This window comes from Lacerta agilis, chromosome 17, assembly GCF_009819535.1.
Source record: "Lacerta agilis isolate rLacAgi1 chromosome 17, rLacAgi1.pri, whole genome shotgun sequence".
NCBI lineage: Eukaryota > Metazoa > Chordata > Lepidosauria > Squamata > Lacertidae > Lacerta > Lacerta agilis.
In genome coordinates, this window is record NC_046328.1 from 30,642,844 (window position 1) to 30,665,210 (window position 22,367).

At 48.7% G+C, this 22,367-nt stretch overlaps 2 protein-coding genes across 2 annotated transcripts in view; one reads left to right on the forward strand and one right to left on the reverse strand.

The window, feature by feature from the left end:
* Positions 1-1,432: 1,432 nt before the first annotated feature.
* On the reverse strand, positions 1,433-19,209 carry DAP3 (death associated protein 3). The gene is made up of 14 exons (XM_033174794.1): positions 19,082-19,209; positions 16,033-16,137; positions 14,909-14,958; positions 13,877-13,999; positions 9,830-9,931; positions 9,428-9,536; positions 8,473-8,565; positions 7,094-7,224; positions 5,398-5,478; positions 4,226-4,384; positions 4,003-4,062; positions 2,603-2,692; positions 1,995-2,112; positions 1,433-1,615 (listed from the first exon to the last, which is right to left on the reverse strand). The coding sequence occupies exons 3-14, from the start codon at positions 14,948-14,950 to the stop codon at positions 1,530-1,532; spliced, it is 1,194 nt and encodes a 397-aa protein (XP_033030685.1). The 5' UTR covers positions 14,951-14,958; positions 16,033-16,137; positions 19,082-19,209; the 3' UTR covers positions 1,433-1,529.
* Positions 19,210-19,732: 523 nt separating this feature from the next.
* Positions 19,733-22,367, forward strand: part of ASH1L (ASH1 like histone lysine methyltransferase) — a 72,964-nt gene continuing 70,329 nt past the window's right edge. Inside the window, 1 exon segment of the mRNA XM_033174126.1 lies at positions 19,733-20,105. The gene's annotated coding sequence lies outside the window, so the exon portion shown is untranslated.

Here is a 22,367-nt window from a genome sequence, read left to right on the forward strand (position 1 = left end):
CCAGAGGAGGTAGGAATGAAGAAATGAGACAGACAAGACTTCCGGCGAAAATTGGAAAGCCGCCATATTGGCCACGGTTTTCTATGGAGGCTGGGTGACGCCGCTCTACCGCTTAGCTGGCATCTCTATGCTCCTGTAATAGTTGACGGGGAACCAGTTTGGGGACAGCGCCTGTAGATGCATTTTCACGCTGGAGGTACCCAGAGGCGCAAATGGTGACAGCACGATGGAAGTAATAAGAAAAGGAGATTTTAAAAACTCTGATCTTAACGGAGCCTGCCACCTGCTGATCTCAATGGACTTAGCTATTTTCTCAATCTCCATCTAATTTGCCGCCTGCATAAGAGTAAATGAAAAGATATGGCACAAAAGGAAAACAAGGAGAGGAGGGAAGAGGAAAACACACAAAATGCAGGGACAAATTATTTTTATTTAGATGATTCACATACCACTACGGTATTTGCATAAGCCACACAGCCAGACTAAATGGAAACAATTCACAGAGAAGGTCCAAATATGAGTACTTTCAGCAGAGGCAATGGAGCAACTTCTCATCTAGCTGCTGCAGCCTCATGGAATGGCAGCTAAAATATGACTGTTGCAACAGGGGAGGGAGCTTGTCCCTCAGCAAAGCAGATGACATGGTCCAGCTTTACCATCCTACCCTCTGTAGTAGCTGGTTGGAAAGACATTATAATAGTAGAGCCCTCCAAGTAGCACACACAGTGGATAGTGCAGGTAAAAGATGGCAATGTTGGCTTGGATTTCCTGACCAAAAAATAAAATCCCCTTCTAAAACACACCACAGGTTGCAGCAAAGTTGAGTCCAGGGCTGTATACACACCATATATTTAAAGCACATCCCTTGCCCCAGTTGCCTTGGCAATTTCTGTTTACCCCTCATAGAGCTGTAATTCCCAGCACGCTGAGTTCTTTTTTTGGGGGGTGGGTGTGCTTTAAATTTACAAAGCTTGGCTCAATGTCCTAGACACCCTCCCATCTCAATTTCAGCACTCAATAATATGCTGACTTAACACGCAAGGCGGCCACGCTTCTAAAAGTTTTTTTTAATAAATGGATTTTACACAAAACAAGGTCTGAGTTAAGAAGAGCATATTTGGTGCTGTGGGTTTCTGTGTTGCCCCATCAAACTTAATGCTATAATCCTGAACTGATCCACTTTTCCATCTTAAGAGCAGCTTCATTCCAACTGAGAGGAAAACCCATCTCCGCTTAACCAAAGTTTCACTCTAACTGCCGTCATCCTTGACCGTTTGCCATGCTAGCTGAGGCTGATGGGAGCTGGAGTCCAAGAACCCTGGGAGGGCCACAGGTTCCCCAACCCCTGTTACATGTCTGCAGCAAGAAATACCCCCTCCCCCTTTCCTAACCCTATACACAAGTACACAGAGAGAGCACGCTAAAACAAAAGTGGCTTTCTGTTTGGTTTTTTTTATTGAACAGGAAGGAGTTCCTTGGGCTGTGATGCCAATGTTTTTGGGATGCGGGTGGGGAGGAGGGACACAGTGTCACAAGAAGGAGCTGATTTGGTCAAGCAGTCCAGGGTTCTGCCCACTGAGAAAGCGAAGCTCCTTGCGGCCTTCATCTGTGCTGGCTGGTGCAGCAGTGTGAAGAGAGTTTGATTTCAAAGGCAAAAGAAGAAGGGGAGGGGGACGGAGAGAGTTTATGTCAGAATGGTTGCAGCTTGTTATGTACACACAACCCACTTCTTCCAGTTCTGTTGCCTTATCTCCTCTCTGCCTTTTCCAATTATCTAGTTAGAACAATCTCCCCCCCCCCCCAGCCTGAGGCAAATATTCACTTCTCTGCAACCTTTTGGGATCTGCACGCTGGTGGCAGGTTGGACCAGAGGCAAAGGTGGGCAGAACAAGGAATGTAAATTGCACCTCTGCCAAAAAAAATCCAGGCTAGTTTCCACACAACCTGCTCTCTATCCTCCCATCCTTCGCTCAAACCTCCCTTCCGTGACTCACCCTTTTCATGCTGAAGCCACTTGCGCTCCAGGTAATACTGGTAGCAGCTCTCAAACTCCCGGTCGTTGTAGTTCAGAACACGGATGGGGATGAAGGGGTCCAGGACATCAAAACCCTCCTGGGGCGGGGGCAAAAGAGGAAGAGCAAATGGTTAATCATATGAGATCTGACAGTTCTGTTTCCCTCCACTTACCCAAGAGTCTTGGGGGCATGGCGGGGTGGTGAGTTTGGGGAGAATCCCTTCAAATCAAAATGAGGCCGAATACAGAATTGCATAGCAATAAAAGGTCCTAGGCATGGGATGGGGGGATGGGACATGTGGGCCTCCGGATGCTGCTGGAATTCAGATCCCATCATCCCTGACCATTGGCCATACTGGCAGAGGCTCATGGGAGGTGGAGTCCAACAGCACCTGGAGGGCCCCGCAGGTTCTTCATCCCTGTTCTAGGCGCTGTACGGAACGTAAAAAGCACTACAGCTTCTGCTTTGAAGCTGTAGATCAGGAATAAGGAACCCGTGCCCCTCCAGGTGTGGCTGGACTCCATCTCTCATCAACCCCCACCAGCATGGCCAACTCAGTACTGGCAGCATCCCAGGGCCAGACTCACCTTTCCTAGCAATTCTTGGGGCCTGTAGGCTTTGCGGGGTTGGAACAGAGAGCCTGTCTGGCTGAGGGTTGTCACGATGGCCCCACCAGTCTTTATAAAAAAAGAAACCACACAAACAAAGAGGAAAAAAACAGCACATCAGAAGAGGCAACCCTGTTCTCCTCTGGTGAGGAGACTTTCTGTTAGCCACCAGGCAATGGCTTTTCCCACCTCCCTTGCCCCACCCTCCAGCCCAAGGAGCCTCCATGAGGGAGCTGTTTCCAGAGGAAGAACTGTGAGACTCTGTTTGCCATCATGAGGTGGTAGGTTTCACCTGTGCTGCCCCACCTCCAGGCTTAGGAGCCTTCAGCACCAAGTTACTGTCATGGGCATTATTTGCACGTGACTTTTAATGAACTAAATAGAGTGGAAGATTTCGAGTCATGGGGAGAGTGTATGAATACAACAGTGCTTAGATTGTTTTTTTGGCTGCGAGTTTATTAATGTTGTTAATGTCATTTTACACACCCTAAATGCTGCAGTACTTGGTGAACCCTATATGACTTTTGTCGGCATTTTGCTGTTTAGCTTATTTTTTCAGTTGTTAACAGAGTTTTTTTATAGGTGATATTTGTTCTACTGATGATCTGTTAATTATTCTGTAAGATTTATGTAGTGTTTGTGGTTGTTGTTGCTATTCATTGTTTGTAATTGCTTCTGGGAAAGTTTCATTTATCCATCAATGGCTGCATGGAGGCAAGGATCCCACTGTGGGTTATTCAGCTTGGTGACAGAAGCAGGGTTGGAGATGTGGACCCTCTAGATCAGGAATGGGGAACCCGTGGCCCTCCAGATGTTGCTGGACTACAGCTCCCTTCATCCCTGACTGCTGGCTGCACCGCCTGGGGCTGATGAGAACTGTAGCTCAAGAATCTTGTTGAGATGCAACTCCCATATACGTGGTGATTGGTCATACATATCCAACTTGCGTTGGATGGATTTCCTCTAGGTAGCAGTGACACTGTATTCAACGCCATAAAACCAGCCCCAAGCATTCACACAGAGCTGCTCGTCAACTGGAATTGTCCCTGTGACAACAATATGACTCGTATGTGGATATGTGGTAGGCAAGCAAGGGGCAAGATGCAGTGCTCTGTATCTCCAGACATCTGCCTGGCCCCAGTGACCGCTACCCCACTTCCATAACCAGCTCCTAACCCGGGGACAGACAACGGCACAAATCTGGTTGGTAAGCTGGAGGTTCCCCACGCCTGGCTTAAGCAAACCACGGTTTAGCACTACGTTCAAACCACAGCCCTGCCAATTTAGCTTGGCTGGTCCAGGAGCATCTCCCAAACAGCTTTATCAGTCACTGGATTTCTACTGGGAAAAGAAAGGAGTTCCAGCCTCCTCCTCCTCACCCAATCATTGGCCACCATCTTCTTCAGGTTGTGGACCAGCGTCAGCTCCTCTGGGGAGACCTAAGGGCAGAACAGAGAAAAATGTGGACAGAAAATCCAAGATACATTGGGCAGAAGACCCAAGAGTACCTTTCAGCTTTACCCTTTCCCCCATGTTTTAGGAGACTGGCTATGAGGCAGCCTCCCCCACCCCTTGCGCTCCTCCACAGCTTAGATGCCATACATTGCTCTTGTCTTGTTTCTTCAGCGTTGTCCTTCCCCAAAGGGCGTTGACCCCATCTACCGCCACTAGGAGCCTGAAGGACCCCTCTGGGCATTGCTGCTTCAGCTCTTTGAAGACCACCCCCACTATGTCGCTGGCGTTTTTCACCCGAGTTAAACCCTAAAAAGTGGGGAGGGAGAGAAAGAGATGTGAGATCCTGGGGGCTTGCAGCCCCATCCTGTTCATTTATTTCACTTTTCCCCTCCTCCGTGTGGCATACATGGTTCTCCCCCTCCTCATTTAATCTCCACAACAACCCTATGAAGTGAGTTAAGCTGAGAAGGCAGCCCAAGGTCACACATAGTGAGCTTCATGACGACAACGACGATGACAACAATAATTTATTATTTATACCCCGCCCATCTGGCTGGGTTTCCCCAGCCACTCTGGACGGCTTCCAACAAAAGATTAAAAATACATGAAAACAACAGTAATTAAAAACTTCCCTAAACAGGGCTGCCTTCAGATGTCTTCTAAACGTCAGATAGTTGTTAATTTCCTTGACATCTGATGGGAGGGCGTTCCACAGGGCGGGTGCCACCACCGAGAGGGCCCTCTGCCTGGTTCCCTATAACTTCGCTTCTTGCAGTGACTTCTGACTGAGGATTTGAACCTTGATCTCCCAGGCCCTAGTCGGACACTCTATACCACACTGCCTAGCAGCTGTGACTGCCATATCCACCTGCCCCCAGTTCTTCCCCCCTCTGCAGCTTCCTTGCTCACAGACAACGGACTAGATTGGGTGTGCGACAGGAACCTCTCAGCCTGAGGGCTGCATTCTCATCTGGGGACAGGTGGGTGGGGTCAGAGGCAAAAGTGGGTGGAACCAGGAATGTTAATTTTGCACAGTAGGTCCGTTTCCTCACACACCCCTCCCTATCCTCCATTGGGGCATTGGGGAACCTCAAGGATGCATTCCAGGCAGGCAAAAGCGCTTGAGGAGGGGCAAGGCCTGGAGGGGTGTGGCCTGGAGAGAGAAGGTGTGGCCAGATGCAGAGGCCTGGATGGCCCTCATTTGGCTCCTGGGGGCTGGAGGTTTCCCCACCCTTGTTATTAGACCATGCTTCCTCCCCACACCCTAGCCCCATTGCCCAACTCCCCAGCAATCTAGGGCGGAGCGTCCGTTTCCTCACCTGCTCCACCACTTCTATTAGGGGCCGGCCTTCCTCGGTGCTTTCTCGTTTGCCCCACATATACTTCTGCTGCGTTTTGATCTGCAGTGCACAAAGGTGACATAGGTTAAGAAGGGACCGTCGCTCCCACGAGAGGCAGCGACGGTAGCCACTAAATTGGATGGCTTTAAAAGATTAGACAAATTCACAGAGGATAGTCTTTAACAACAAACAACAACAACAACAAAAGCCAGGGTAGAGAGATTTTTAGCGTTCATGGGAAGCTATACAATGAAGGTGCCAGACACACTTCTGCATAGTAAGGCTCTCAATGGCTACTAGTCCTGATGGCTTTGTTCCACTTGCAGTGCTGAGGCAGCGCTGTGCCTCTGAATACCAGCTGCTGGGAATCCCAAGTGGAGAGAGTTGCTGTTGCAATGGGTTCCTACCTGCAGACTTCCCACTGGGGCATCTGCTTATCTGCTGTGAGAACAGGATGCTGGACTGGATGGGCCTTTAGCCACATCCAGCAGGCTCTTCTTATTTCCTTATAGGATTAGACAAATTCATGGAGGATAAGGCTATCGTGGCTACAAGCCAATAAACCTTAACACTTCCTGGGGTTACCCCGAGATTCCGCTTGCTCAGATTAAAAGAGCTGCCTCTGCAAGCCGCGGTCGCCTGGTTCAAGATTCTTGCTCGGATTCTCTTCACTGCCATGGCAAATGCTGAAACTCGACAGGCTACGTAAAGTGGTACCTCGGGTTGCCAATGCTTTGGGTTACAAACTCCGCTAACCCGGAAGTAGTACTTCGGGTTGCGAACTTTGCCCCAGGATGAGAACGGAAATCGCGCGCCAGCGGGAGGCCCCATTAGTGAAAGTGCGCCTCAGGTTTAGAACGGTTTTGGGTTAAGAACAGACCCGACCTCCGGAACGAATTAAGTTCATAACCCAAGGTACCACTGTACTCATATTCGCCAGATAACAAGGAAAGTGTTAGGATTTTAGCATCACCTCTGTTGCTAAAGCACGCAGCATATGTCTGTTGTTTTTCACTTACTGTCTGTGTTCAGCGTGAGAAAGGAAGTGTGTGTTTTATCTCTTCCTACCATGTGATGTTATTGTATTCTTTTTCTTTCGCTTCTGGTTCTCAATGGAGTAAGAAGCAAGATGCCTAGCTCTGTTCTGTTGAAGTTTTGGGAGCAGAGAAACAGAGAATGTACTTTGTAAATAGCCTTTAATAAAGTAGCTTTAGATCTGCTTTTGGCTTATTCTTTCCTACTGCGATATGCAGGGATCGTGCGTGCTTTTCTTCTCATCGGAGAGGAGTCGCATATTACTGGCCTCGGGACTGTTTGGGCATCGGCAGCCAGGGAGTGGCCACAAAGAAGTGCCTGGAGTCTGGGGCAGTTTGGCTTTGCCCAGACCACATTTCTGACAGAAAGGACTATATCCTGTTTGGACACCCACTATATTGTGACACAAGATAACAACTTTTTTTTCTAGGACAGGCATGCAAGTGGACGGCACATGCTTTTACGTGTGGGTTTTATTCAGCCAAGTAATGGTACATGCTTGGCTGCAGACACAGAGTACAGGAGCCACAATTCAGGAGCTCAGGACTTAATCAAGACATTCAGAACTGGACAGAAGCAACAACCTAGCCAACCCCTAAGTACGCCCCTGCTGACCGCACCAGCCATCATTGCCACTGACCTCTTTCAATAAGCGCTCGTTGGTGATTTTGAAGTTCTTCAGCCAAGTCGTGGCTTCCAGAGGCTGGTCAAGGCGGTCCTTGTTGTAGGAAGAGGGCAGCAGTTCTTTGCAATTCTTTACCCAGAGGTGAGCTGCAGTGAGAAGAGGAAGAGGCAGGGCCATGGGCAGCAAGCTTGTGCTATGCTCATTTTACAATCCGAACAACAGCATTGGTTTCACAGCTTCAGCCAGGAACCTTAAGGAAGGGCCTGGTGGCTCCTTCAAGGGTAATGCTGGACTACAACTCCCATCACCCTTGATCATTGGCCATGTTGGGTGGGGCTGATGGGAGATGGAGACCAACAACATTGTGAGGGCCAGAGGCTCCCCATTTCTGTTTTATTTTATGGGGCTTTATAGGAATTTATAGGGAGAAAAGGGAAAATTCAAACATATACTTCATGCACGCCAAACTGTGCAATAAACCATGGGTACTGTTCTGCCATATGCCTCATTATTCGTATAATTAATAAATTTACACCAAACTGCATGAAAATTTTCGTGTTTCTTTTACTTTTTCTGCAGACAATTCTGTTTACCAAATTGCATCATATACCATTGATCCATGGTAAATAATTGCAATGATTTCCATGTCCTGGGAATGGTTTTTCTTGTAGCAGCTAACAGATGAGTTATGACCCACCCCTATTTTTCATACCACTGTAATTGCATCTAATAAATGCTCCTTGATGGGTTGGAATATATGTGTGTTAGACAGGGGTGGTGGAAAGGCAGGAAGTCTTTTCCAGCCCTTACCGAAGATGCCAGGGATTGAACCTGGGACCTTTTACATGCAAGGCAGATGCTCTGCCCCTGAGCTATGGCCCTCCCCGTCAAGATAAAGTAACAGTCCAGTCCTCATGGTTCTGGGTGAAGGGCTGATTTAACAAGGAAACTGCATTCTGCCACTAGGTCCATCTAGCTCAGCATTACCTACACTGACTGCCAGCAGTTCTCCAGGGTTCCAGGCAGGGGACACTCCCAACCCCACCTGGAGATGCCACTGGGGACTTTACCCAGGACATTCAGCACGCAAAGCAGTTGTTCCCCCACCGAGCAGCAGCTCTTCCCCTTACAATCTGAACCAAAAAGCACCCTTTCAAAATATTTATACACTGCCATTTGTGCCTCACAGCAGGCCTTCCCTGACAACCGGTGACAACGTTAAGAACACTCATTGGAAAAGAGCGGGGTTGGAATCGAGGCAGCAGGGATGGAGAGAGCCATTGGGGAACACACAAATGCTAAGTGTGATGCAGCTTCAACGGTGCTTGTTAGAGACTCTGGCTGTAGGCCAGGATACAGACCGGCAGGCACAAAGAAGACCTCTTGGTCCTTACCATCTGGAATGTGCAGGATGAGCCAGCCCTGCCTCGCACAGTAATGGATGGCGTGGCAGAGGGCCATGGTCTTCCCCGTGGTCTTTTCGCCGTCTTCAAATGAAAGCTGCTAAGGAGAACATGTGGATGCACACCCACACCCACACACCCACCCTAATACCCGCCACAGCCTCGTGACTCAAGTAAGAATTAAGGGTTGTCCTGTTGGGCAATGAATGAGCGAATGTACAAACAGAAAAACAAACACAAGTCGAGAAGGAATTTTAACTTTAAAACAAAACAAAACAGGGTGCGGCAACACAGGCCTGAGGGTCAAATGCAGCCCTCCAGGCGTCTCTGTCTGGCCCGTGGGATTCTCCTCAGGCCACACCACCTCCACCTAGGCCACACCCCTCACAAGCCCCGCTTCCCACTGTCCTTGAGTGTTTTTGCCTGACTAAAACATGTCTGTGAATTCTGATCACACTTCTTTGCTTAGCCAGGACGGAAGACAAAGGGGTTTGAGAGGGTATGTAGAAAACAGCCTATAGTACAAAGGTAAAATGTACATTTGTTGCTCCGCCCACAAGCATGCGGCTCCTAGAAGGTTGTCCAGGAAGGAATGTGGCCCCTGGGATGAAAAGCTTCGCGCTCCTAATTTTTAGGTAAGTTTCTAGTCCTCATGAATGAAGGTAGAGACTGGGTTAATGTGCAAAGGAGACACAAGGCTAGGGAGATTTGGGTCCAAATCCTTGGCTGCACCTTTCCCAAAATGCCTAGGTTTCCCCCTTGGCAACCAAGGCTGCTCGAGCCTCTTCACTGACTGTCTTCTCATCCCCGTTTTCTCTTAAATGCAATGATCAGGCACTCTGCTCACACTGTACCGTTTCATGAGGACAAGAACTTGCCTGATACCAGTTTGCCTAACTGCAGGGTGATCTCAGGAGAACGAGTGCTGCCCTGAGTCATAGGATACAGATGACATATCGAATGGCTGGATGAGCAAAGTTGGTTCGTTTTAAGCAGCTGAGGAGTTCGAGAGCAGGTTCCCTCACCATGAAACAGGCTTCGCCGAAGGTTTTCATCTGTCGCGAACAAGAAACAACAACAATGAAGCAGTGAGATGTCTCACTGTGTTTTTATATTTTGTTGGAAGCTGCCCAGAGTGGCAGGGGAAACGGATGGGGTACAAGTAAGAAAATTATTATTATTATTATTATTATTATTATTATTATTACTGAGACAGAGAAGAGCTACGTACAGCTGCAATCAAGGCAGAAAAGGAGCACTTTAATTCAGACTGGGACCCAATATTTTTGTCCCATCCCGCCTTGCTGCTCTCCCCTCCACCTTTAGGTCTGCAAGGAAGACACATCACCTGTAACTTGAAGCGTGCTGGGAGTCCGTGAGGAAACACCTTCTTCACCTCCTGGAGGGGGAGCGTGTAATATTGTCCCATGTGCTCTTCCGCGTGATTGGCCTGCAGTATTGGGAGGGTGGAGGGAAGCAAACACAATGCATCAAACAACCAAGTGCGACTGTAGCTCCGTGGTTACAGCACTTGCTTGGCATGCCAAAGGTGCCAGGTTCAATTCCCGGCATCTCCTGGGAGGGCTGGGAAAGACTCCCTCCTGTGTGAAATTTTGGGACAGCTGCTGCCAGGCAAGGTAGAAGATTATGATTATCCCTCAGTAGAAGGCAGCTCCCTATGTTCCCATGACCCTGCTCTTTCTCTGGCCCACTTTGGAGGGTGACAGAAGATCCCAGGTGCAATCACCAGCATCTCCCCTGCCTGAAACCCTAGACAATCTTGAGCTAGAGGGACTAAGGCTCCAACACGGTTTGATGGCAGCTTCCTGTGGAAGTGACAGTGGGTTGGCTTGTCAAGATGCCAACTCATGGGAGTGGCTTCTTTGCTGGATTTTGAACAGCAGGTGCTGCAAATTGGTGGGTGGGGAAACTTTTTCGGTACCAGGGCCACATTTATTCATGTTTTACCTGGTCCATTTGCAGGGAAGAGGAAAAAGCTTGGTCCAAGGCCTCAACAGATTCCAAAAAAAGCTGAGCCCAAAGTCAGAAAAGCTATGAGCGCTTATATCTCACTCTGCAAACATTGCATAAATATTGTGAAATTACTTTTTGCTTCTGCTCGTTGTGGGGGTGGCGCCACAGTTACTTTATGCAGCGCGGTACAGTATAAATAGCTAAATGGAGCCTCCAGGTCCAGGGGCAGTGTAACCCCAAAACCAGATGCTGGGATTGAACAAGAGAAAAGGGCTGTTGCCTTTCGAGTTCTGCTACTGGGATTCGCAGAAGCCATCAAGGATGGGCAACCCCAAGTCCAGGGGCCCTCTAAGACTCTCAAGACGCTCCGGGCACACCTCTCATCGGCCCTGTTTGTACCCTCCTTTGGTGTTCTTGCCTGGCTGGAATGTGTCCTTATACCCCGGTCATGCGTCTTCCATGCTTGGCTAGAGGAGTGTGTGTGTGTGTAGTAACCAGCCCACTGTACAAAAGTAATAAAATAAAATGAATAAATCACACCCATTGCTCCACCCAGTTTTGCCTCGGGCCCCACCTACCATTGGAATGTGGCCCCCCAGAAAGTTGCCCAGAAGGGAATATGGCCCCTGGGCTGGAACAAAAAGGGCTCCCCAATCCCTGTTCTAAATGAAAGCCTGAAGATTCTCCAAAGGCTAAATTCCACAGGGAATACCCACATGCAAAGCACCACGCCAAAGCAGAATTCCCCGAGTTCTTCCGAACCTTGTAGTTTAAGCAATCAGGTGCTGAACTGGGAATGCAGGTGGGTGGTGGGCGGGAAGGACGGCAGGAGGTGTTGGAGGAAGGTGACATTATTGAGTCTGCTTTCAGCTTCTGGTGCCTGAGCCCAGATTGTATATGTTGCCGTTGAACAAATAAGCCCAGAGGCCAGTTGCCTGGCAACAGCCACCCAGACTTGAGAGGGCAAAGGCAATCCCTTTGCCATCTGGGCATTTTCGGCACTGATGCTTGGCCAGGGGGGGGGGCTGTCACGTGACGGGGTCCGCCTGCCTGTTGCCGTTTCCATGGAGACCCCAGAAGAATCGGCAGTCAAAAGGCTCCCAGCGGGCACAGAAAAGCACCTCCGGAGGCCGATTTACCCAAACAATTTTTTTTGTGCCACTGGCGGGGGGGGGGGGAGGAGAAACCAGGGCAGGTTTGAGCTTGTGAAAAAGGAAGGAGCCCCCACCAGCAGCCTCCTGAGTTGTTTTACTTGAAATTTTTGTTTAAATGTTGATTGGTCTGTTTTTTTTGCTGTTGCTGCTGCAATGACACAAGCAATCGCCTGTTACGTTGGGCATTTGTCTGTTATTAGAACACACAGCCCACCGTTCCTTTTCATCTGCATTAAAAAACAACAACAGTACAGCTTAGCAGCTGCAATGCTAACACTGCTATTTCTGCTATTGAACGCTGATGTTGATTAGCTTTCTTATGCACCCTTCAACACATGGCCCCAGGGAATAATAATAATAACAATAATAGCCTTTTTACCCACTCTTCACCTAAAAGTCACAGGGAAGAGTAACAACAGCTTGCTTACGCACCCTTCCCAGGGTGGGTTACAGAAATGCTAATATACTATCTTAAAAATCAGTTAAAACGATTTACACCAGAAAAATATGGCAGGCGTTAAATATGTAAATATAAGTTGTCAAAGGCTAGGGTGAAGAGGTGCGACTTCAGCATATAAAGTGGGGTCTTGTATAGAGAGGTATCATATTTGTGCCCAACACTGATCAATCAGGTGGGAATTCTTAGAAGACTTGCAAAGTTGCCTTATAAGAAGACTTGCAAAGCAGAATTATATGCAGTCAATCAATCGGTTGACAAAGATGGTTAACAAATGGGAATCCTTTAAATGGTTTCTTAGGTAAACATTATTTCAAAGCAAATGATACATTACTTAGTAATTAATACTGGAGTTCGTTATTATTACAATAACAACATGCAGGGTGAGCTCTAGCACAGGAATGGAGAGTCTGCGGTCCTCTGGATGCCCTTTGACTCCAACTCCCATCAGTCCCATCCAGCATGGAGAACAGCTGGGAATGATGGAAGCTGTAGTCCAACATCTGGAAGTCTTGACAGGCTCCCCTTCCCTGCTCTAGAAGGTGGCAGAGTCAGGAAATTCCAAGAATTTCAAGGCTGGGGAAGTACCCAACAGTGCCCCCCAACGTCACTGTCTTTCTCTATGAATATCTAATGAACACATATGAACACCTGCTCAGATCATCAGTGGCTCACCATGAAGTCAAGCAGAGAAGGGTTTTTTCTCATTAGCTATTTAACCATCCCTGCCCAGCAACTGTGCTCCTCTTGGATGTAGCACTGCCATGGGTCCCAGGAATGTGCTTAACTTGCACTGGAATCTGGCCTTTTAGTGCTGCAGGCCCAGCCCTCTGGAATAACTGACCAAGCAAAATCAGACAGGTGTCCAATGTCATGATGCTTAGGCGCCTACTGAAGATATTTTTATTCAAGGCAGCTTCCCTTGATGCACGGCCCAGTCACTTATGGAACACTGATCACAAATTTGTAGATATGGATTTCCTGGGTTTTTAGAGTTTTAGATGAATGATCTAAATGGGGCTGTGAGTTTTATCCTACTTTCATCTTTTACTCCACTTAAATGGCCTCTGGCCATGATTTATAAATCTGTTAAATAAATAAAAGAATAATAGGTTGACCAGAGATGCCAGGGACTGAACCTGGGGCTTTCTCCAATCCAAAGAAGATGCTCTGTTGCCAGTTAGTGTAAACAACACTTGAGCTAGAGGGACAAATGGTCAGATTTAGTATAAGACAGCTTCCTTTGTTCTGAATATACCAGAGTACAAAAGCATTTTACTAGTCTGCTAATTGCAGAGGAGGGTCTTCAGTAAGCTTAAAAAAAAAAAAGCATTCTATGAAGCGGGTGGGAAGAAAGATGCAAAGTTCTGTTGCTTCTCTTCCAGCCCACTCACCCACCTGCATAGAATTCCTTGTCACCTGCAGCCACCAGGCAAGTTGTTAAACACAAGGCTGGGCTAAAAGCACAAAGCAACATACTGAGTCAGAGCACTGGTCCATGTAGCTCAGCAATGTCTACATTGATTGGCAGTAGCTTTCCAATGTTTCAGACAGGGGATAATTCCCAGGCCTGCCTGGAGATGCCGGGAATTGAACCTGGCACCTTCTGCATGCAAAGCAGATGCCCTACCACTGAGCTACGGCCCTTCCCCAAGTTGTACTTGATCCTTCAAGTAGTATGGTCCTGCCTCTCTCATCAAGTTCACATGCATCACCAAGACCACCGCCACTCTCATTCTGTCTGCAGCCACCTTAGGGCAGCTGCTTATATTTCTCTCATATTTCTCCCACCTTCCCGACAACAACTCACCGGGTCATTCTCGCTGGTGCGGAAGATTGCTCTGGGCTTTTCTGGTGCAAAGTGGGGATCCTGGATGGCAGCAGTGCTTTGCCAGTTCCTGGGACCGGCTTGTAAAAAGCAGTCATGTTCCAGCTAGGGAAAGAAAGAGCACCTTATATATGGCAAAACATTGCAGTCTCCTCCGGCAGAGGATGACAGCCTCCGAGAGAGTGGCTTCTTAATCTGAAGAGTATTTGAGGCCACTTTTGGTGGGGTGGGATCTGCTGGACCTGTCTTTTATTTGTATAGATGTGTGCAGGTTGTTTTTTTTTAGGTTCTCATTTATTTCTTGTTTAAGCACCTATCAGCTGACTGGTGGTGACAGCAAGCCGTGTAGAGATTGGGTGCGCTCAGGAGTTCCTGATTGGCACTTTAGAACGTACTCCTGATTCTTTCCATTGAAGTTGGGTCACCTGATTTGAGGGGATTAACAACCAGGCATGTCTGCCCACTGGCCAAAATGGCCTGGTGGTGGGGCAGCTCGACATTATATACAGGTGATATATCAATAAGATTAAGGAGGGGGCTTTCTCCTCATAGTCCCTGACTTACTCAGAAACCTTTGGTGAAGGACTCTTATTAAACTGAGAGATGTCAGGAACTGAAGCTAAGACCTTTTCCATGGAGACCAGGAAACCCTAGAAAGTCATGCCACACATGGGAGGAGAAGCAGCCCGTGCAAAGGCTGAGAGTCTGGACAGCCTTCTAAAGGCAAACCCCCCCCCCCACCACCTAAGGAGCCATAGGGTGAAGCTGAGGCTGCCAAAGCCAAAGCCCATAAGGTGGAGCTGTTTTCACAGGAATCTCCGTTCTTCTATTAGCTATTTGAATTATGCAGAAACGCATTGGGTCAGGGAAGTGAGATTTCCTGTTTTTCCAGATGGGAGGAAAGAAAGGCTAAAAGAACTGCAGAAATTTGACTCAGTTCCAGCTAGATATATATCCCAGGAGCTACATTTTTTGTGCTGCCCTCACAGAAGGGGATGTGTGGGTGGGGCTCACCTTGTATCCCCGACAAACGAGTCTCCTCAGGTTCCTCAGCATTATTGCCCCTGGCAATGAAAAACAGCAGAGCTTATTCGGAACAGAAAGCTGTTGCGCACTTATTGAAGTACTTGCATCTTAACTTTCTGAAAATCCAAGGTAGCTCTCTAAGAGCATCCATTAAGAGCACATAATTGCCTTGCTGAAGTGGACCAAAGGCCTATTTTTCTTTCCAACAGAAGGCAGGCAATGGCAAACCAATGTGGCGCCCTGACCACTGTCCATGCTGGCTGGGGCTGATGGGAGCTGTAGTATTTAAAAAGTCTGAATGTCAGCCTGCAATATTCTTTGTTGTTCTACCCAGTGTTAGTTTAGTAACTATTCCACATCCTTTTAGGACAGGGATAAGGAGTCTGTGGTCCTCCAAATCATGTTGGACTCCAGCTGCCATCAGTCCTAGCCAGCAGGGGCAAGGGATAGAGATGATGGGAATGGCAGTCCAACAACTGGAGGGCCACAGGTTCCACATTCCTGTTTTAGAGAATACAATTTTTTGTCTTCCAGGCAGGAAAAAACAAATAGCAAGGTGAATGCATCCTAACCAAGAATTACTGAGGTCATTGCAAAAACATAAAACTGAATAAATAAGGCATTCTCAGTAAAAATATGGAAATGGAAAACCTCTTCGTATGCAATGATTTATTTCATAAAATTTATACACCGCTTGATTGTAAAAAAAAGAAAACCTCAAATCTTCTTAGGGGAGAATTCCCATTGAACCTACCGGTAATTGGACTTGTGTAGGACTGAATTGCTTGAGATTCTATTTCATTAATTTTTTAAAAAGCTAGCAGCCATCACCACATCTCATGCAATGTGTTCCATTAGTTAATTATACGTCCCACAAGCTTCTTGGTGTAGAAGGAGTTTTTAGTTAGTTAGTTAGTAGTCCACAAAGTGAGGAGAAAGTAAACCAGAGCATTTTTGGAGATACCCATTCATACTTGCAAGCAGACCCAATGAAATTAATCAACAGGCAAGTCCATTGGTTTAAATGGGTCTACTCTATGTGCAACTAACACAGGAATTTGCTCTTCAGATAAGCCCAATTGTAATGGATAGCTTCAATTCAGAATACCAACCTTCCAATGAGCAGCAGAGTATGAAAAAGCTTTCATTGACTGTATCTGTAAATGGAGGATATGGGTTATGATTGCTTTGGTATAGCTATCTCTTCAAGATTCTTCCTGTGTTGGAAAACAACAAAAATAATTAGCTGGACACAAGGTCAGATTTTCCCAAAAGTATCTTTGACCATATGCAGCACACATACTCCCCACCCAATACGGGAAAACAGGTTTGTCACTTTGAACAGGAACGGTGTGAAGCTTAATTTCTCCCACTTTGACTTTATAAAGTGGGTTCATGCTTATGGACATTTTATCCTACAAATCAATTGTTTTTTCAGAAGCTACAGGTCTCGACTTTAATAATCCCAGCATTTAGTAGGGCAGCGGCACGTAATGCTTCCTGATGAAACTCAGAGGTTAGCCAAGTGATGGAGAACCTGTAGGTCTCCGTGTTTGTTTTGGCTGCACAAAGGGGTGCCGGGTGGCGGATTAGGGAGCCTCTGCGGGCTGCAAAGACTCCCGAATCCACTGCCCGGGCTCCCATGGCGGAGCGCAAGTCGGGGCAGGGAGAGGGACGGGCCAGCAAGGAGGGGTGTCCCTCCTCGCTGGCCCGCCCCTCTCCCTGCCCCGGCTCCACAAGCCAGCCAGCAGCGGAGCTCGGCATAGAGGCAAGGGGCGGGCCAGCGGGGAGGGGGTGGCACCCTACCTCACTGGCCCGCCCCTTGCCTCCATGTCGAGCTCCGCCGCTGGAAGGGGGGGGACTATTTTCGGCGCTGCTGGGGCAGAGCCCCCCCCCTTGCTACGCCCCTGCACCCTCCCCATCACAACAACCCCACAGAGGTAGGTTGGTCCATGAGAGAGCAACTAGCCCAAGGTCACCCACAGGGAATCTCAAGGGCTTCTTTGTTTGGATGTGCATGAAGAAAGTAAGGAAATTATGAGCTAAGCAAGAGAAGAAGTAAAAAGCTTCTCAGTCCTGTTCCCTTGCCTCAGAGGGCATCAGTGGGAACTGTTGCCTGGCAACTGTTAACTGTCTGCAAGGGAAGACTTGCCCCCATCACAGACCTATAGAGGACATAGTGGGAGCATAGACACTCAAGATGTTACAGAGCTTTCCAAACTTTTCATGTGGATGACACACTTTTTGGACATGCATCATTTCGTGACACAGCAATTAAGTTTTACTAGCAAACCGTAGGTTAAACGGTTAACATTTGCAGCCCTAGGAGGAGGGCGGGGAGCATTTCCATGACACACCTACACACTGCAGCCAACACAGTTTGGAAAGGTCTGTGTTAACTGTGGTTAAGAGTCAGAGGTAAAACAAGTGTTCTGAGCCCTTGGTTGGCAGTTCTATCACAGACAGAAGGGCGTTCCTCGTTGTAAAGCCTACGCATGAATACATGGTTCTTCTGAATGCCCTCCTTTCCAGAAAAAGGTGCAGTTCTTCTCTTGGAGGCAGCCATTTGAAGCTAGTCTGGTCTTCTATAGAGTGGCAGCACCATTGTTGAGTGTTTTCAGCTCACAGTCAATGATGGCCATCTTCTGTGAGTCATTGACCTGCAACAGGTTGGTGCATAAGCCAGGACATATGGTCCTGACATCCCACCTTGCTAGGTGCAAGAGGATTTGTTTTTTTCCTTTTTTGCCTGGTGCAGAAGTTCAGTCTGCTTGTTGAATGATACTCTGAGCTCCAAGCACCCATTGAGGCAGGCAGACTGTTGCAAGTCAGCACCTTATTGACTGGTGGTAGCCCAGCTTTAAGGCGGGCAGTTGCTGACCAGTGGGTCACAATGATCTCTCGCATTGTCAAAGGCAACCTGCAATGTTTGTATTTTACACCAAACAGGTTGAGCTTATAAATTGTAAGTGACTTCTCCAGGGTGCAAGCCTGGGTAGTGTGTATGGAGGTCCTGGGTTGCTCAGATGACAAGACCCCTCACTTGGCTTTGCTGATGTGGTCTTTTGGCACCAGCTTGGCTGCAGGAGTTTCTGGAAGGAGGCATGCAAAACTCCATTACCATCCAACCACAAACACCATCCAACCACCTTAGGGACTCCACTAGTTCCAGCCCAACTCCCTTCTTCAGAGAACCCGTAATGGGCTCTGCTTCCTAGTAGGCAGACGCCAGAGAGCAGCACCAAAAAGGAAGAGAGGGTTAAATGCTACCTGAATGATGGTGGCAATGTAAGACCACCAATCCATATCTATCCCCAATATTAGACATTGGGTTGAATCAAACTAAGTTATACTCGGAAAAGGCCCATCAAAAATTAATGGACCTATGATAGCCATGTCCATTAATTTCAGCAGGTTTACTCAGATACAATACACTAACCCAATTTTGGTTAAAATAAATAAAAAAATTGTCCAGTAGCACCTTAGAGACCAACTAAATTTGTTCTGGGTATAAACTTTCATGTGCATGCACACTTCTTCAGATACACCACAAGTACAAGTGTGCATGCACATGAAAGCTTATACCCAGAACAAATTTAGTTGGTTTCTAAGGTGCTACCGGACAATTTTAGAATGTTTTTTCACTGCATCAGACCAACACGAATACCTACCTGAACCAATTTTGGTTGTTATATTATTGTATGTTGTGAAATGAATGAGAATCAGTGTGATGGAGTAGTTGAAGTGCTGGACTAGGACCTAGGCGACCAGTTAAAATCACCTCCTCAGCTCAGCCTTGAAGCTCCATGGGTGACCTTGGGCCAGTCATTGCCTCCCAGCCTAACCTACCTCACAGGGTTGTTATGGGGATGAAATGTGAAGGGGAACTATAAACACCACCTTGAGCTCTTTTGAGGAAAAGGTGGGATATAAATGCAATAATTAAATAATAATAAAATAACACTCCGTTTTGGGACCCTCCCTGGGCTATGAAGCGGGATACCAGCCTTGTAAATAAACAAGAAGAGAAACGACTCCGGATTAGAAGAATTTAAAAAAAATAAGGAAACCCGGGGTGGGGAGAGAAGCCTATCTCCTCAGAAGAGTACGCAGCTGGCAACGTTATCACCACAGATGAGAGAACCACAGAAATGAACCCACCTCACTTCAACACGTTATAGACTTTTTCCCTCCACGGGCGCCGCCATGTTTATAAAATCTCTCCACCGCACATACACGCCTGCGCGAAGGCTGGAGACTCAGCTCCCTAACGTACGAGTGCCCTGAAGGGACATACTTCCTCTAGAAAGCAGGCCGACTAAACCCGCGCGCGCATTGGCAGTCCAGCGTGCCGTTGTGATTGGCAAGCCCGGGGCGGGGAAAGGGCCAGGGAGTCGCGCGTCGCATAGGCCGGCTGGGTTGATTGATCGGCAAGACGCGCGGCATGGGGTGGTTTGCTTCCACTGATTGGCTAGCTTGAGAGAGGAGGAGGCGGGGCTGGAGGGAGGGAAAGGAGGGCAGGCTCTCGCGCTCCCTCCGAGAAAGGAAACAGGCGAAGGTCGAACGCAGAGCAGAAAGGCGGGGGGGAGAGAAGGGGGCGGGGAAAACCACACACACAGGTAGAGAGAAAGAGAGGGAGAGAGAGGGAGGGAGGGAAAGGAGGAGTGGGCGTGGCTAAGGTTCCCTCGCTCGCGCCTGCCTGTGAGAGAGAGCGCGCGCGCGAGAGCGCGAAGGTTTGCGCGAGGCGGCCGCGGCGCGCGAGCTTGACGCCTCGCGCACGCGCCGAGGCAGGAGCGCTGCTGCTGCTGCTGCTAAGGCTGCCGCCGTCGCCGCCGCCGCCGCCGCCACCAGCAGCACCAGCACCACAGCCGCTGCTACCGCCGCTGCCGCCATTTTGGATCCGCGGCCGCCCTCAGCGCAGCGCGAGGAGGATCAGGCTGGAATAAGACGACGAGGAGGAGGCAGAGGCGGAGGCCTGCGTCCGCTGAAGCAACCGAGAGGGGCGAGTCTCCTGGGGTGGGAGGGGGAGGGACGTTGGCTTTCCCTCAGCAGCAACCGAAGCAGCAGCAGCAGCAGCAGTGGCGGGTCTCGCCCTGGCCTTGCCCGCCCGCGAAGGCGGGTTGGCCCCGGCCTGGGAGGATGAGGCGGGCGCGGAGGAGCCGGAGCCGGGCCTCGCTGTGACGCGGTGAGCGAGGGGAGGAGGAGGAGATGTGGGGAGGGAAAAGGGGCGGCGGCGGCGGCGCTTGGGGGGCTCTCGGTCCCTGACAGTCGGGCCCCCTCGCCTGGGCGCGGAGGGGGGCTGAGCTGCGGAAGGGGCTCCTCTTGACAGGCCCTTTCCGTTGGCGGGGATCCTGGAAGCCTCGCCGCCGGCTGTTTGCTCTCCCGGGGGGGGGGGGAGATCCTGACAGCCAGGCCTTCGAGGGAGGGAGGGAAGGGGGAGATCCTCGCAGCTGCTTTTTAATTTATTTATTTTTGAGGGGGGGGGGCGTGTTAGCGAGACAGTAAAGGGAATATCTTTTGCGTGGCTGCTCATTGCTTTCGGGGGACTTGGGTTTCAGGTGCAAGGCTGGGTGTGTATGTGGACGCACGCACCGCACAAAATCCTTGAGAGGCTGGTTGTTGCTTTCGGTGGGCGGGGAGAGGGGGGAATCCTTGCAGCTATATTTGGGGGAGCATGTTGGAGAGAGTAAAAGGAAGATTGCTGTGAGTTGGGTTACTGCTGTGAGGCAGTGGGTGGCTCAAGGTGCAAGACTCGATATGTACACACACACAGAGAGACGTGCAACGTTTCCCCTTTTAAAGAGAGGTCCTTGATCTTGTTATCCGAGCGGGTGGGTGGTGTAGGTGGCTGGCATGCTCTTGAAGCATGACTTGGGGGGTATGTGTGTGAAGGGTGTGTGTGTGTGTGTGTGGCATTTTTTTTTTTTTTTTGCAGCTTCGTTATTGGGTAGGTGTGTATTTGTCAACGTTGCATCCTCGTTCTGTGAGGTTTGCCGTTCAATCCTTGTGGCTTCATTTGTGGAGTTTTTGCAGCCTCCGTTTTGTGGTGGTGGTTATGTATTCTTGTAGAAAAACGACCACAAAAACTGGGAACCACAATGCTGAGCAAGGTGGGGAAGCGGAAGGGGCTCCAGGTGCTTGAAGGGGAAAATATTTCACATATATTTTTATTCAAACATCTTTTCCTCTCCCCCTCCCCCCCCCCCGGTGTATTCTAGGAACTTCACCTTTTTGAGAGGGACGTTATGTATGGAGTTTTGTAGCTTCGTTTTGGGGGCAGGGATAATACTTATAGGGAAATCGTGAAGCTTCACTTGCAGAATTGTTGCAGACTTGCTTCTTGGTGGGAGCTCATGGATGGCGTTATTCAGCTTCATTTCCCTCCTCTGTGGTTGGGAACGAGACAGATTGACTCCTGTTTAAAGTGAATGTTTGATGTGCTGATACACTCCTGGTCCTCTATTTTGGGATGGGGAATTAATTAATTCCTCTCTTTTTTTAAGGGAGGTGCTTGATCTTTTCCTGTGTGTGTAGATTTCTGGCAAGAACCTGAGTGGGTTGGCAGCTGAAGGGGAATCCTGCTGGATGAGCAAGATGGGAATCCTGGTGGCTGCACCCTGGTAGTACGTGGGTGGGCTTCCTGACAGTTTGGCCCCTGCTCCCGTAGCTGGAATCATTGACGGGAGGGTTGATGGATAAGGCTAGTCTACAAGAATACATAACCACCACCACTAACAAGTTTGGTGTGCATTGAGACAGATCCATTTGTGTGTGTGAGTGAGAGATTGATTGATTCTTTGGTACCGAGGACCCCCTCAGAGATGCCAAATTTCTTGCACGGAATGTATTCCCTTTGTAGGAAATCATCACAGTGTGTGATGATTTTACTCATACACAAACACATGTGTTTTGCTTCATGTACCAGTGTTGTTAAATTCGCAGCCAATCGCTGCTTCTCAGCATGACTACACATGGCAATAGATTACCACACATGACAAACTACATGAGGTTTGCCATCTAATTTGTCTTTTCTGAATTGGCCTCTGGATTCTGTGAGGCGGAAAGAGGTTCTTGACAGTTAGGTCACCTCCTTAGAATGGCAGTTGAGAGGTTGAGGATACTGGACTCGTAGTTTTGTAGAAACCCAATGTCATTGCAGACAGCTCTCAGTATCTGGGAGGGTCGTTGTTCCTTGCCTTGAGAAACTGCTAACTTTTCTCAAGGGTTAATGCTCAGATAGCTCTTTATTTAACCCTAACCCTTCGCTCCTCGCTTCAAATGACAAAAACCAAGCCTTAAGTAATCGTGCATATTCTTTCCATCTCCCTTACCTCCCCCACCTCAAATATATATTCTTCTGCCAGAATTTAAACTGTCAGTTTCTCTGTACAGAGGCCTGTTCTCTCCCCTCTGCCGCCACTTTTTGTTTTAGTGTTTTATAAAAAAG

Excerpts from the sequence above, each read along its gene's own strand:
- DAP3 (XM_033174794.1), bottom strand. The coding sequence starts at position 14,950 with ATGCTGAGGAACCTGAGGAGACTCGTTTGTCGGGGATACAAG. Across the intron at positions 14,000-14,908 it reads TCGTTTGTCGGGGATACAAG|CTGGAACATGACTGCTTTTT; the intron begins GTGAGCCCCACC and ends TTCTTTCCCTAG. Across the intron at positions 7,225-8,472 it reads CATCCTGCACATTCCAGATG|CTCACCTCTGGGTAAAGAAT; the intron begins GTAAGGACCAAG and ends TTCTCACTGCAG.